Source organism: Anomaloglossus baeobatrachus, chromosome 4, assembly GCF_048569485.1.
Source record: "Anomaloglossus baeobatrachus isolate aAnoBae1 chromosome 4, aAnoBae1.hap1, whole genome shotgun sequence".
NCBI classification, from domain to species: Eukaryota; Metazoa; Chordata; class Amphibia; order Anura; family Aromobatidae; genus Anomaloglossus; species Anomaloglossus baeobatrachus.
Window position 1 is genome coordinate 503,951,586 of NC_134356.1, and position 16,111 is coordinate 503,967,696.

A 16,111-nucleotide genomic window follows, 5' to 3' on the forward strand; every position below is an offset into this window, starting at 1 on the left:
CGATGCCCTTGTCGCTGGTACGCGCAAGAGGTTGCAGGCTTCTAAAGCCACCCTGGCTCGATGGATCAAAGAACCAATTCTGGAAGCCTACCGTTTTGCAGGGCTTCCGGTTCTTTCAGGGCTGAAAGCCCATTCAACCAGAGCCGTGAGTGCGTCCTGGGCGCTACGACACCAGGCTTCGGCTCAACAGGTGTGCCAGGCAGCTACCTGGTCGAGTCTGCACACTTTCACCAAACATTATCAGGTGCATACCTATGCTTCGGCGGATGCCAGCTTAGGTAGAAGAGTCCTGCAGGCGGCAGTGACATCCCCGTAGGGGAGGGCTGTTTTGCAGCTCTAACATGAGGTATCTCTTTACCCACCCAGGGACAGCTTTTGGACGTCCCAATCGTCTGGGTCTCCCAATAGAGCGCTGAAGAAGAAGGGAATTTTGTTACTTACCGTAAATTCCTTTTCTTCTAGCTCTTATTGGGAGACCCAGCACCCGCCCTGTTGTCCTTCGGGATTTCTTGGTTGTTTGCGGGTACACATGTTGTTCATGTTGAACGGTTTTTCAGTTCTCCGACGTTATTCGGAGTTAATTTGTTTAAACCAGTTATTGGCTTCCTCCTTCTTGCTTTGGCACTAAAACTGGAGAACCCGTGATACCACGGGGGGGTATAGCCAGAGGGGGAGGGGCCTTGCACTTTTTAGTGTAGTGCTTTGTGTGGCCTCCGGAGGGCAGTAGCTATACCCCAATCGTCTGGGTCTCCCAATAAGAGCTAGAAGAAAAGGAATTTACGGTAAGTAACAAAATTCCCTTCTTTATTATTTCTGTAGAATAAATACACTTTTTGAAAAATACCCCTGGTTTTGTGTTGCCATATACTGGGAACCATAAGGCTGTGTGCGCATGTTGCATTTTTTTCATGCGTTTTCCGCAGCGTTTTGAACTGCAGCGTTTTAATGCAAAAATGCATGCGTTTTGATTTCCAAGCAAAGTCTATAGCGGGCTTTACACGCTACGATATCATTAATGAATTATCGTCGGGATCACGGTGTTTGTGACGCACATCCAGCGTCATTAACGATATCGCAGTGTGTGACACTTATGAGCGACCTTAAACGATCGCAAAAGTGGTCAAAATCGTTTGCTGCGGAGAGGTCGTCCTGAAACAAAAAATCGTTCTCTGCTTATTAGCGATGTTGTTCCTCGTTCCTGCGGCACCACACATCGCTATGTGTGACACCGCAGAAGCGACGAACATCTCCTTATCTGCCTCCACCGGCAATGTGAAAAGAAGGAGGTGGGCGGGATGTTACGTCCCGCTCATCTCTGCCCCTCCGCTTCTATTGGATGCCTGCCGTCGCAGGGCAGGTAAGTGCGTGTGACGGGGTTAAGTGAGGTTGTGCAGCACGGGCAGCAATGTGACCGTGTCGCACAACCGACGGGGCGGGTACGATCGCTTGCGATCTCGCTAGCGAGATCGCAGTGTGTAAAGCCCGCTTATGGGAAATAGGGCTTTTTTGTGCATACAATGCTGTTAAAAATGCAGCGTTTTAGTTGCAGAAAATTTGTTTAGAGAAGCAGCATGTCAATTGTTTTTGCCATTTTGGCAGCGTTTTGCTAACATTGGAGTCAATGAGATTTTTCAAAACGCACACACAATCAAATTCCTAGCATTTTACATGCTTTTTTGGTGCAGAATGCATGCTTTTTTGACCAAATAAACGCATGCGTTTTTGGCATTAAATTGACGTAATGATGTGCCCCTTTACACACATATATAGTCCGACAATTAAATTAATGAAAAACTATATTTTAACATTATTTTAGACATAAATATTAGATCACAGTTATCATTTTAATAAAATTAGCTATTTTGTGTATGATTATAATCATGATTTTTTTTTCATTTTTTTACATTTTTTTCAGTGTTTGAATGTTAAAACTTTATTTAGTCGTGTATTTGTAATGAAAACGCATGTGACTTTAAGCAATGAAAAAGCATGTATAACGCGGTCAAAACACGGTAAAAACGCATGTGTATTTTTAGCGTTTTTGTGGTCCAAACCAAATTTTACAAAGACAATTTCTGCCAGAGGATGCGTTTTTCAACTGCAAGTAACTGGACGCAACGTGTGCACACAGCCTAAAGGCTGCTTTACACGTTACAATTAATCGTGCGATCGCATTTGCGATCGCATCCGCCCCCATCGTTTTTGCGGCATTTACAGATTAATGATGCGGATGTCTCATAGACATCTGCCATCATTAATCTAGGGTTTAGTAGCAGCTGTGGGCTGTTATTAACCCCTTATTACCCCGAATGCCACCGCATCAGGGCAATCGGGAAGAGCCGGTAAAGCACTGGGCTTATCACATCTAATGGCTGCTGCAATTCCGGGCGGCTGGAGGCTGCTATTTTTAGGCTGGGTCTCTCCAGCCTGAGAATACCAGCTCCCAGTTGTGGGGCTTTATCTTAGATGGGTATCAAAATTGGGGGGAAACGCACATCGTTTTTTTAAATTATTTATTTAAATAATAAAAAAAAGCCGCATGCGGTTGCTCTTCTTTTGATATACAGCCAAGATAAGTGCAGGGCTGGGGCTGTAGCCGTGGGTTTTATCTGTGCTGGGTATCATAAAACCAGGGGGACTCTGCTCCAATTGTTTTATTTATTTTTTTATTTTTATACCACGATACTGATGGTAGATGCTAGAATGTATGGACTCCTTCCAGGTAGGACGTAATTTCAACATGCCATCTATCACTAGATAGGGGCATGTTCAAAATGCCGTCCAATGTTTCCAGTCAGAATAAACATTCTTTTTCTAACTCCCCGTGAGACCCCCAGATAAGAAGGTACAGGGGTGGCAAAGCTCACTAACCAAGCCAGTCAAGCCCACTAACCTGGACGGAGCCCATATATTCTAGGCTCACGGTAAATGCTAGAGTGTATGGGCTCCTTTACACTGCTCTCCCCGCCCACCAGCTGTCTTGGCGCCTGTGATTGGGTGCTGTCAGCTGACACGCAGCTGCTCAGGGTGGAGGCATGTCTGACTGCACATCTAACTGTAATCAGTGGCCCAGACAGTGAATGCGAGGTCTGAAAGCAGCGTACAGCCATGCCGGAGCCTTGGTAAGTCGCTCACACGCGCTCCCATTCCTCTATCCCTTCTACCACCATTTTTAATATCTGGATTCTGCTCCCCATAGACTTACATGGGGCGGATTTCAGACAGGATCCGTATTTTTTTTACAAGAGAGCAGGGACCCGCCGATCTCGTTTTTTTGCGAGTCTACCCAGCTCTATTCACAGAATTTTTTTAGATTAATTCTTTGAGAGGTGTAGTTTTCAAAATTCAGTCAGTTGTTTCTGTGAGGCTTTCCTCTTTATTAAAGCCTAAGAGTTTCTAGAAATACGGTATGGCGAGCAAAAACTATTTAAGCAAAATTGGCTATGCAAAAGCCAAATGTAATTCCAACTTTTTTATTAAGAAATTTCAGGCGTTCTTTTTCAGTAAATTTAAAACATATCAACACAAATGTATTACAGTACTAACACAAAGTACAATGTGCCATTAGCAAATATCTCTAAACATGGATAGTTAAAGAAAAGTTGCTACATAAAGTGACATATGGCGGATTTCAAAAATTAAACTATAGCCTAACTTCCCAAATGTACTTCGTCATTCATTGGCTACATTAAAACAGTGTACAGTGCTTTGGCATGATTACATTAGTAGGGTAACACGTTGCTTGTCAAGATAAGGATTGATACATCTATAATGGTGTCAGGATACTTTTTATAATATATTATATCTTACATTATTGGATATGGTAAAAAGATGTATATCCAAAGAATATCATTATATAAACAATCAAATATACAGAATATCCAGGCTATTAAGTAACTATTCAATTAGTTTGGAAAAATTATTGTTACAGATTCCAGCTTTTAACACAATCATCAACACTCAGACATTGTCGGAGATTGAACTATTTTACTTGGGATGTATAGCAACCATTACATTTTTAATCATCACAACATGGAGGATTACAGGAACAGAAACAAAACAAACCAGAGAGATCATATAATATAGCCAACACCACAACATTATCTGCTGCCTGGTCCATCCACCACATAAGCCTGTAGTTTTTGCATACATCATCAACTACTATTGTGGCTTTTTGTTTTTTATTTAAAAAAAAATGTCAGCCAACAGTACCATTGACAATGGCCCCAATTTATCAATATTGACATTGATTACACAAGTATTGATGAGGGGGTATGTTAAAGTCAGATACTTCTCTTAATCAAACTACTCTTACTGAATTCGGTGCATCTGAAAAGTGCGCCTTGTCACAAATTTCATTCCAGTCAGAGACAGGACAGGAATAAGATTTCTGGAGTAAGATACATAATGTATGTGATGAATTAGATGAGCTGTTTGGTCACTCCCCTGTTCAGTGCATTTTGGTGAAGCCAGGGGAAACTGATATGAAAACCATTCTTATGAACATGAACAATCTCACACAGGTAATGGGAACTTGGAAGACCTACTACAAGAAGACACCACACCCACATTCGACTGGTCCCTGTACAGACTAGAAAGATCACAGTAGCACAACTCAAAACACCACCTCGGACCGGACTGTCTAATAGGCCATCTTGCTAACAAGAGAAGAGGAAGGTGTTCTGGAAGATACAAAACAGAGTGAGAAAAATAAAACATGTTAATGTAAGGTAGAGAGGAAAAGCCAAACAGAGCTACAAATAAGCAACTAAGGTTCAAAAACAAACCAACTCACTGCAGGACGTAAACTGGTGTTTACCCAAAAAAAGGTAAACCTCTTAGCTGAAGGGTTGGAACTCCTAAACTCAGGTCCACTTAGAGGTATAGCCAGCAAGGAATTGTAGTGAAAGGTGAAAATATAAAACCCAACCCAGAATGTGATAGGCCAGACCCAAACAGAAAAGTGAGAAACACTTGGAGAGGAGCAAACCAAGAGTACAAAGACAAATGGGACCATCAGCATTTGAATCTTGACTGGATTTTCATCCTTCAACTCTGTGACAAAGATATAGAACAAAGCATCAGCTTTGGCATTCTTAAATCCAGGGAGATAAGTAACCACACAATCAAACTGAGCAAAGAACAAGGGACCACTAAGCCTGTCTGGTGTTTAAGCATTTAGCAGCATCAATGTACCACTTGTTTTCATGATTAACAAAGATAGTCAGCCTATATCTTGCCTCCTCTAACCAATTTCTCCATTCCTCAAAGGATTTTCAGTCACCTGTAACATTAATAGAGTCTGCTTGAGAGAATTTCTGGAAGTAAAATGCACAAGGATGTAGATACTCACTTTTTTCTGCAAAAGAACAGCTCCAATCTGAATAGATGGAGCAACTACCTTGAGAAAGAAAGGCAAATTGACCTAAGGTTGACTGAGAACAGGAGCCTTACATAAAGCTGTCTTGAGAGTTGAAAAAGCATTTACCACCTTGGCTGACCAAGAAGAAAAATCTATTCCGTTGTTAGTCATGTTAGTTAAAAGCTTGACTATGACCAAAAAGATCTTAATGAACTTCCAATAAAAATTTGCAAAGCCAAGAAATCTCTGTAAGACTTTCAGGTTACTTGGTTGAACCCAATCAAGGACTGCCTGCACCTTGAAGGAGTGCATTCGAAACGCGATACAGAAGCCAAATGTCCTAAGAACTGAATCTGCTGTACTTCAATTTGACATTACACTAGTTTAGCAAATGATTATCAAGTAGAACCTGGAGAACCTGTCTGACATGCTCACAATGCTGCTGCTGTGTGCTGGAGTAAATCAATAAGTCATCCAGGTACATTACCACAAATCCACCCATCAGAGAGTGAAAAATGTAATTTATGATTTTTTGAAAGACAACGGTGACTGAGGAGGTGGATGGCTGTATATGTCCCTTAGCCAGACGCATTTACTCTTTCAAGACCTCCCTTTCTGGAAGAGAAACATTAAAGAACCAAGCTTTAGGCATTTTAGCTCTTGGTATTAAGTCAATAGCATAATGATATGACCTATGTGATGGAAGAACATCACAATCCGTTTCAGAAAAAAACATATTAGTCCTGAATTAGTTCTGGAAGGTGAGGCCTCACAGAAGCCAAAGATGTTGACAGACATCTGAAAAAGCAAGAGTTACCACATGACCTTTTGAATCTCCCAACTGATTACAGGATTATGCTTAATTTACCATGTCAGGCCTAACACTAACTTTGAAGGTAGAGAAGTAAAAATCATAACTGAAAGGGATTTAGTATGTAACACTCCTACCTTCAAAACATACATTCTCGACTTTCACAGTAAAGTGACTTTGTGAAAAAGGAGAGTTATCAATTGCTGAAACTTGAATGGGAAGGCGGAGAGAAACCATAACTGCAGTTTACAGCAAAAACATGATTAATTAGATTGAAGACAATACCTGAATCCACAAATGCAGGCTTAAAAACTAAACCAGGCTTAGTCTCCAAGTATACAGTCATATGAAAAAGTTTGGGCACCCCTATTAATGTTAACCTTTTTTCTTTATAACAATTTGGGTTTTTGCAACAGCTATTTCAGTTTCATATATCTAATAACTGATGGACTGAGTAATATTTCTGGATTTAAATGAGGTTTATTGTACTAACAGAAAATGTGCAATCCGCATTTAAACAAAATTTGACCGGTGCAAAAGTATGGGCACCCTTATCAATTTCTTGATTTGAACACTCCTAACTACTTTTTACTGACTTACTAAAGCACTAAATTGGTTTTGTAACCTCATTGAGCTTTGAACTTCATAGGCATGTGTATCAAATCATGAGAAAAGGTATTTAAGGTGGCCACTTGCAAGTTGTTCTCCTATTTGAATCTCCTATGAAGAGTGGCATCATGGGCTCCTCAAAACAACTCTCAAATGATCTGAAAATAAAGATTATTCAACATAGTTGTTCAGGGAAAGGATACAAAAAGTTGTCTCAGAGATTTAAACTGTCAGTTTCCACTGTGAGGAACATAGTAAGGAAATGGAAGAACACAGGTACACTTCTTGTTAAGCCCAGAAGTGGCAGGCCAAGAAAAATATCAGAAAGGCAGAGAAGAAGAATGGTGAGAATAGTCAAGTACAATCCACAGACCACCTCCAAAGACATGCAGCATCATCTTGCTGCAGATGGTGTCAATGTGCATCAGTCAACAATACAGCGCACGTTGCACAAGGAGAAGCTGTATGGGAGAGTGATGCGAAAGAAGCCGTTTCTGCAAGCATGCCACAAACAGAGTCGCCTGAGGTATGCAAAAGCACATTTGGACAAGCCAGTTACATTTTAGAAGAAGGTCCTTTGGACTGATGAAACAAAGATTGAGTTGTTTGGTCATACAAAAAGGCGTTATGCATGGAGGCAAAAAAACATGACATTCCAAGAAAGGCACTTGCTACCCACAGTAAAATATGGTGGAGGTTCCATCATGCTTTGGGGCTGTGTGGCCAATGCCGGCACCGGGAATTTTGTTAAAGTTGAGGGTCGCATGGATTCAACTCAGTATCAGCAGATTCTTGACAATAATCTGCAAGAATCAGTGACGAAATTGAAGTTACGCAGGGGATGGATATTTCAGCAAGACAATGATTCAAAACACCGCTCCAAATCTACTCAGGCAGTCATGCAGAGGAACAATTACAATGTTCTGGAATGGCCATCCCAGTCCCCAGACCTGAATATCATTGAAAATCTGTGGGATGATTTGAAGCGGGCTGTCCATGCTCGGCGACCATCAAACTTAACTGAACTGGAATTGTTTTGTAAACAGGAATGGTCAAATATATCTTCATCCAGGATCCAGGAACTCATTAAAAGCTACAGGAAGCAACTAGAGGCTGTTATTTTTGCAAAAGGAGGATCTACAAAATATTAATGTCACTTTTATGTTGAGGTGCCCATACTTTTGCACCGGTCAAATTTTGTTTGAATGCGGATTGCACATTTTCTGTTAGTACAATAAACCTCATTTCAATCCAGAAATATTACTCAGTCCTTCAGTTATTAGATATATGAAACTGAAATAGCTGTTGCAAAAACCCAAATTGTTATAAAGAAAAAAGGTTAACATTAATAGGGGTGCACAAACCTTTTCATATGACTGTATCTGAAAAAACAAACAGATGCTTGTTCAAGAGACAATCTCAGACTCTTGAAAACTGCATCTTTACATTTTAGAAATTCATATATTTGAAACACTGAACCACAATGTGACCCACATGATCACAGTATAAACAAAAATGAGCTGATGCTTCGAGTTCTATACCCCCCTGTGACTCCTCCAGGACTGAGGACATTTACTGTATTCCATCATATACTTAATCTGATCTGAAAGCCCTTGGCAGAACTGACTCTGAGATCAAGGTTTTTCTAGGAGATGTACTGCCCAGTGCCTAAACTGTGAGCAGTAGTTCTCAGCTATACGGCTTCTGTGAACCATCTTGTGGATGTTAGATTTAGCCACAGCGACTTTGTCAGGGTTATCATAAACGAGGCCAAGAGCCCAAAAAAATGTCAATATAGGACAACACCAGGGAATCCTTAGGCAAAGAAAATGTCTAAGTCTGTGGATCGCTATGGAGCAAAAACAATACTATGTGCCCACTCACTGACTTTCAGACCCAAAGCATTCAGAATGTAGGCAGACATATAATTTACACAAGGCAAAAAAGATTGAGAACTTACTTCTGTCCCCGTTGAAGCAATTTAGCAAGGTTGCATTGGGTTCACTGCGATCCTCTGTTGGCCTAAGACATTTGGAGGAGCTAAACGTGAGTTGTTGTCAATGCTTGATATCCTCAACATCCAAGGATAATGGTTGTAATTGTCTGGCCACCATGTTAACTCGATCCATGCTGCCGCCCCAGAACACACTAAGGGCTGGCTATAATGTTATGAACGTAAACACTCTTACACATGGGTAATGGGAAAAGGAAAAACCTACTACAGTGAGATGCTGCACCAGCACCCAGCTGGTCCCTGTACAGACTAGAAAGATCCTAAACACCTAAACTCAAAACACAACCTCGGACCTGGCTCACTAAACGTCTGCAAAGGGGTTTCTTAGACCTCCTGAAGGAACAGAGGAGAGTATGCAACACACTGCCAACAAGGAGAGAGGTATGTGTGCAGGAGAATACAAAAAGCCAGTGTGGAAAAAAATAAAACACATTTATATAAGGTAAAGAGGAAAAGCTAAATAGAGCCACTAATAGGCGGATAATGTAAAAACACCCAGAAACCTTAAAGAGCTGAAAGGTAAAGTTGCTGGAAAGAAAAACAAAATGACTCACTTCATGAATGAAACTAGTTTTACCCAATAAGGTTAACCCCTTAGCTGAAGGACTAGAACTTTTAAATCCACATAGAGGTATAGCCAACAAGGAAGTGCAGTGAAAGGTGAAAATATAATACCCAACCCAAAATATGATAGGACAGACCAAAATGGGAAAATGAGAAACAATTGGAACCACCAGCATTTGGACAGGGAAGAAAAGGCAATAGCCCAGCAGATAGTCGGTGCAACAATAGGTCACTAGTTCAAATCTCCAAACTGAGCCATGACAATAACAAAGGTTGCAATGTTTTTTAACAAACCACAACCTCGAATTGTGAAATTGTTTTGCCACTCAAAGTGTTTGACACTATAATATCTGTCAAAACGGTTTGATGAATCAGGGCCAAAATCTTTTCATACCAGGATCTTTTCAGATTTTAGAGATATCTCTGATTTATGGCCTAAGCCTTATGTTCTCTAAACATTCAATATATTGTCAGGAAATGATGAAGGAAAAAGAGAACATTAAGTTAAAAGATAGATGCATACTATTACAAAAGGTTTTATTAGCAATCACAAGGCTAAACAAATTTGCAGTGTATAAACTTAGAAAACATAAATTGCACGTGTTTTACATACCAGTTAAATTGCAATTCTGAGCAGTGATAACATTTTCATTACAGTTTTGATAATTTTTCTGGCATTCAAGTACATTTAAATCCCATTTTTCCCAGGAACATGGCACTGGCTTTATACCTAAAATTAAATTTCACATGATAGTCATAGAATAACATAGTTTATGTATCACACATAATAGTCTAGATGATGTCTGTAAAGCACAGTAGAATTAATGGTGCTATATAATTGAGTAAAATAAATAAATAAAATACATACTAAAAGGGGCTTTACACGCTACGACATCGCTAATGCGAACTCGTTGGGGTCACGGAATTGGTGACGCACATCCGGCTGCATTAGCGATGCCGTTGCGTGTGACACCGATGAGCGATTTTGCATCGTTGCAAAAACGTGCAAAATCGCTCATCGGTGACATGGGGGTCCATTCTCAAAAATCGTTACTGCAGCAGTAACGAGGTTGTTCCTCGTTCCTGCGGCAGCACACATCGCTCCGTGTGACACCGCAGGAACGAGGAAGCTCTCCTTACCTGCCTCCCGGCCGCTATGCGGAAGGAAGGAGGTGGGCGGGATGTTACGTCCCACTCAGCTCCGCCCCTCCGCTGCTATTGGGCGGCCGCTCAGTGACGTCGCTGTGACGCCGCACGGACCACCCCTTAGAAAGGAGGCGGTTCGCCGGTCACAGTGACGTCGCCGGGCAGGTAAGTATGTGTGACGGGTCTGGGCGATGTTGTGCGGCACGGACAGCGATTTGCCCGTGTTGCGCAACAGATGGGGGCGGGTACCCACACTAGCGATATCGGGACCGATATCGCAGTGTGTAAAGCCCGCTTAAGGCTCAGCAGATTGTATCACACATTATAGCCTAAGGAAAACTTGCATAGCAGGCAGAGTACTAATATGATGCCCTTAGAAGCTCTTCAAATATGATTAGATACACTGGTGTAGCACAATATCACACATGTAAGACTTAGATACCTAAACTCAATAGACAGTACCACATATGAAAGGGTACCATGGTGGCTCAGTGGTTAGTGCTGTAGCCGCCTTCCAGCACTAAGGTCTCCAAGGTGTTTATACTGTATGTTCTCTACATATATTTGTATGGGTCTCCTCTGGGTACTCAGGTTTCCTCCCACACTACAAAGACATACTGATAGGTACAGGTGCATCTCAATAAATTAGAATATCATAAAAAAAGATTTATTGTAATAATTTAATACAAAAAGGGAAACCTATATTATATAGCGTAATTTCAAACAGATTGACCTATTATAAGTGTTTATTTCTGTTAATGTTGATGATTATGGCTTACAGCCAATGAAAACCCAAAAGACATTATCTCAGAAAATTAAAATAATTACCACAATACACATGCAAAGGCTTCCTAAGCGTTTAAAATGGTCCCTTAGTCTGCTGCAGTAGGCTACACAATCATGGGAAAGACTGTTGGCTTGACAGATGTCCAGAAGGCAGTCATTGACACATTCCACAAGGAGGGTAAGCCACAAAAGATCATTGCTAAAGAAGCTGGCTGATCACAGAGGGCTGTATCCAAGCATATTAATGGAAAGTTGAGTGGAAGTAGAAAAAGGTGCACAAGTGTAATAGAAAAAGGTGCACAAGTAACTGGGATAACCGCAGCCTTGATAGGATTGTTAAAAAAGGCCATTCAAAAATGTAGAGGAGATTCACAAGAAGTGGACTGCTGCTGGAGTCAGTGCTTCAAGAGCAACCACACACAGATGTATCCAGGACATGGACTACAATTGTCGCATTCCTTGTGTCAAGCCACTCATGACCAATTGACAACATCAGAAGCGTTTTAGCTGGGCCAAGGAGAAAAAGAACTAGACTGTTGCTCAGTGGTCCAAGATGTTGTTTTCAGATGAAAGCAAATTTTACATTTCATTTGGAAATCAAGGTCCCACAGTCTGGAGGAAGAGAGAAGAGGCCACAATCCAAGCTGCTTGAGGTCTAGTGTGAAGTTTCCACAATCAGTGATGTTTTAGGGAGCCATGTCATCTCCTGTTGTAGGCCCAATGTGTTTTATGAAGACCAAAGTCAGCGCAACCGTCTACCAGGAAATTTTAGAGCACTTCATGCTTACCTCTGCCGACAAGCTTTTTGGAGATGGAAATTTAATTTTCCAGCAGGACTTAACACCTGTCCACACTGCCAAAAGTACCAATACCTGGTTTAATAACCACAGTATCAGTGTGCTTGATTGGCCAGCAAACTCGCCTCACTTAAACCCAATAGAGAATCTATGAGGTATTGTTCAGAGAAAGGTGAGAGACACCAGACCCAACAATGCAGACAAGCTGAAGGCTGCTATCAAAGCAACCTGGGCTTCCATAACACCTCAGCAGCGTCACAGACTGATCGCCTCCATGCCACCGCTCATTGATGCAGTAATTCATGCAAAAGGAGCCCCGACCATGCATTGAGTGAATTTACTGCACATACTTTTCAGTAGGCCAACATTACAGCTTAAAATCATTTTTTTCAGTTGGTCTTATATAATATTCTAATTTTCTGAGATAATGACTTTTGGGTTTTCATTAGCTGTAAGCCATAATCATCAACATTAATAGAAATGAACACTTGAAATAGATCACTCTGTGTGTAATGACTCTATATAATATATTGGTTATTCTTTTTGTATTGAACTACTGAAATGATTTAATTTTTTCATGATATTTTAATTTATTGAGATGCACCTCCTATCTTGATTGTGGGCCCCAATGGGAATAGAGATGATTATACTGTATCTGTAAAGTGCTCTGGAAATTATTGGCGCTATACAAGAGCCTTTCATTTACTATTTATTTTTCTCCACGATACAGTGGATAAGCAGACATAATCACACATCATTGGGTATAATACAACAGTTCAACAAACAGTATCATAGATGAAAAGGGTTAGATATCGGAGCTAGCAAACATTATTATAGATTATAGGATTAGATATAATGGCTAAGCAGTCAGTATCACATATGATAAAATAAGATATCAGAGCTCAGCAGATAGTATCATAGATGATAGAACTAAAGGAATATTCAAACCACTGAACATGTAATAAATATTAGATTGGTGAGGAAATGACTGTTAGAACTTTCAATGACTGCCAGAAGTGAAAGGGTGCTTCTTAATATATTTTGCCTAAAGCACCACCCCTGACAACCAGGACTGTGGAATCGGTAGGCCAAACTTCCAACTCCGACTCAGACTCCTCAATTTCCCTGATTCCGACTCCAATTCTGACTCCACAACTCCGACTCCGACTCCCTCATTTAATTAAAACCAGACGTTTCCGTCCGCTCTCTATAAAGACACATCTGCATGTTTTTCTCAATCTGACATGAAATAAGAATACACCTTTCCTGTTTTAGGGCAATTAGGAAACAAAATTATTTATATTTGCCAAATGCCAGAGTAATGAGAGAATATTTGAAGGCATTTTCATTACTTTCTGCAAAGTGAAAAGTTTCCATCCATTTCATTAGTATTTGGTAGCATTGCCCTTACACTGTATGACTTGGGTCAAACACTTTGGATCTCCTTCCACAAACGTCTTACAATAGTTGGTAGGAATTTGGGCCTATTCCTCCTGACAGAACTGGTGTAACTGAGCCATGTTTGTAGGTCGCCTTGCTCGCACCAGCCTTTTTAGCTTTGTCCATAAATTTTTAATAGGATTGAGATAATATTTATTCACTTATATAGCGATATTAATTACATAGCACTTTACATACGTCAGCAATCAGGGCTTTCTGATGGCCGCTCCAAAACATTGACTTTTTTATCCTTAAGCTACTTTGTAACCTGTTTGGCAGTATGTTCGGGTCATTGTCCATTTGTAATACCCATTTTCGTCCAAGCATTAAGTTCCTGACTGAGGTCTTGAGATGTTGCTTCAGTATTGCCCCATAATCTACTTTTCTCATGATGCCATCTATTTTGTGAAGTGCCCCAGTCCCTCCTGCAGCAAAACAGCCCCACAACATGATGCTGCCACCCCTGTGTTTCACAGTTGGGATGGTGTTCTTAGGTGATTAACTCGTGTGCAATACAATCCCTTTAAAAATCAATCTTTATTAAATAATTTTAAAATCGCCCAGGTGATTTAATCCAAAAACTCAAAAGGTAGCTCAAATACTTATTGATAAAAAGGGGAGCTAATATAGGTCAGGTACAGCCCAAAATTTTCAAATTATGTAGGCAGATATGATCATAACAAAATGAAAAGCCAGTACAAGCCTCTCTGCACTCCAGTGACCCTAATATGTCACTGTGTCTGGGTCTGCCTATCAACGGAGGGTATGACGCCCTAACGTAGATGGGCGCCCCCGTTCCTCGATGGCTGACCCTCACTCTCCCTAAATAGCGCTACCAATATAATGATAACTTCTGTACCTGGTACACTTGATGATTACAACACAGTATGATACATCATTTTCAATTTGTACTTGGAGGCCATTTACATAGCAGGGAAGTACATTTATCCTCATTTGTTTTTTGATTGACATGCTGTGAGTGTAGTGTGGCAGGATGGGGGATGATCAAAAGAAATCGGGTTAAATGCTGCGCTAAAAACCACAATCCAAAGATATATCGTGAATTCCTTTTCTTTATTTTCACAGGTCTTCACAGGACGACCTGTGAAAATAAAGAAAAGGAATTCACGATATATCTTTGGATTGTGGTTTTTAGCGCAGCATTTAACCCGATTTCTTTTGATCATCCCCCATCCTGTTGCAATATCGGGGCTGCAGCTGACCATTTTTGTATTCATTTATTCCATGCTGACAAGGAGTTGTGCCTGTCACAACTGAAGCAGGTGAGTACCTGTCCTATTCCCTGCACCTATATCTATCGGTTAAAACCCTATGTGCGCTTTCTTTCCACAGTTTTTGCTATAAGTGTAGTGTGGCAGCAGATGTCATTTGTTCTGTACCTGGATTACTGACATAGAGGTATTAATCCTCCAAGTACAAATTGAAAATGATGTATCATACTGTGTTGTAATCATCAAGTGTACCAGGTACAGAAGTTATTATATTGGTAGGGCTATTTAGGGAGAGTGAGGGTCAGCCGTCGAGGAACAGGGGCGCCCAGCTACGTTAGGGCGTCACACCCTCCGTTGATAGGCAAGCCAGACACAGTGACATATTAGGGTCACTGGAGTGCAGAGAGGCTTGTACTGCCTTGTCATTTTGTTATGATCATATCTGCCAACATAACTTGAAAATTTTGGGCTGTACCTGACCTATAGTAGCTCCCCTTTTTATCAATAAGTATTTGAGCTACCTTTTGAGTTTTTGGATTAAATCACCTGGGCGATTTTAAAATTATTTAATAAAGATTGATTTTTAAAGGGATTGTATTGCACACGAGTTAATCACTTTTGAACTTTCCCAGTAGCATTTTCTGTTGTTAAACTGATGGTGTTCTTAGGCTTCAAAGCTTCTCCCTTTTTACTCCAAACGTAATGATGGTCATTATGGCCAAACAGTACAATTTTAGTTTCATCACACCACAGGACATGTCTCCAAAATGTAAGGGTTTTTTTTCCTGTGTGCATTTGCAAACAATAATTTGGCATTTTTCTGTTTCTTTTGAAGTAATGGCTTCTTCCTAGCAGAGTGGCCTTTCAGCCCTTGTTGATGCAGTCTTCATTTTACTGTGGATAGTAACACAATCTTACCACCTTCCACCAGCATCTTCACAAGGTATTTTACTTTTGTTCTTGGGTTGATATGCACATGTCTGACCAAAGCACATTCATCTCTGGTATACAGACCCTGTCTCCTTTCTAAGAGTTATGATGGCTGGACATTCCCATCTTGTAAGGTTTTTATTTAAGGTTTTATTTAAAATTTAAGGTTTTTTTCCTGTGTGCATTTGCAAACAATAATTTGGCATTTTTCTGATTCTTTTGGAGTAATGGCTTCTTCCTGGCAGAGTGGCCTTTCAGCCCTTCTTGATACAGTTGTCATTTCACTGTGGATAGTAACACAATCTTACCACCTTCCACGGACATCTTCACAAGGTCTTTTTCTTTTGTACTTGGGTTGATATGCACATGTCTGACCAAAGCACATTCATCTCTGGTACACAGACCCAGTCACCTTTCTAA

General features: G+C 40.6%; 1 protein-coding gene across 1 annotated transcript in view; it reads right to left on the reverse strand.

Moving 5' to 3' along the window:
• Positions 1-16,111, reverse strand: part of FAM227B (family with sequence similarity 227 member B) — a 756,766-nt gene that overhangs the window by 574,868 nt on the left and 165,787 nt on the right. Inside the window, exon 12 of the mRNA XM_075345811.1 lies at positions 9,970-10,090. Within this exon, the coding sequence (XP_075201926.1) occupies positions 9,970-10,090 (121 nt within the window). The remainder of the gene's footprint in view (positions 1-9,969; positions 10,091-16,111) is intronic.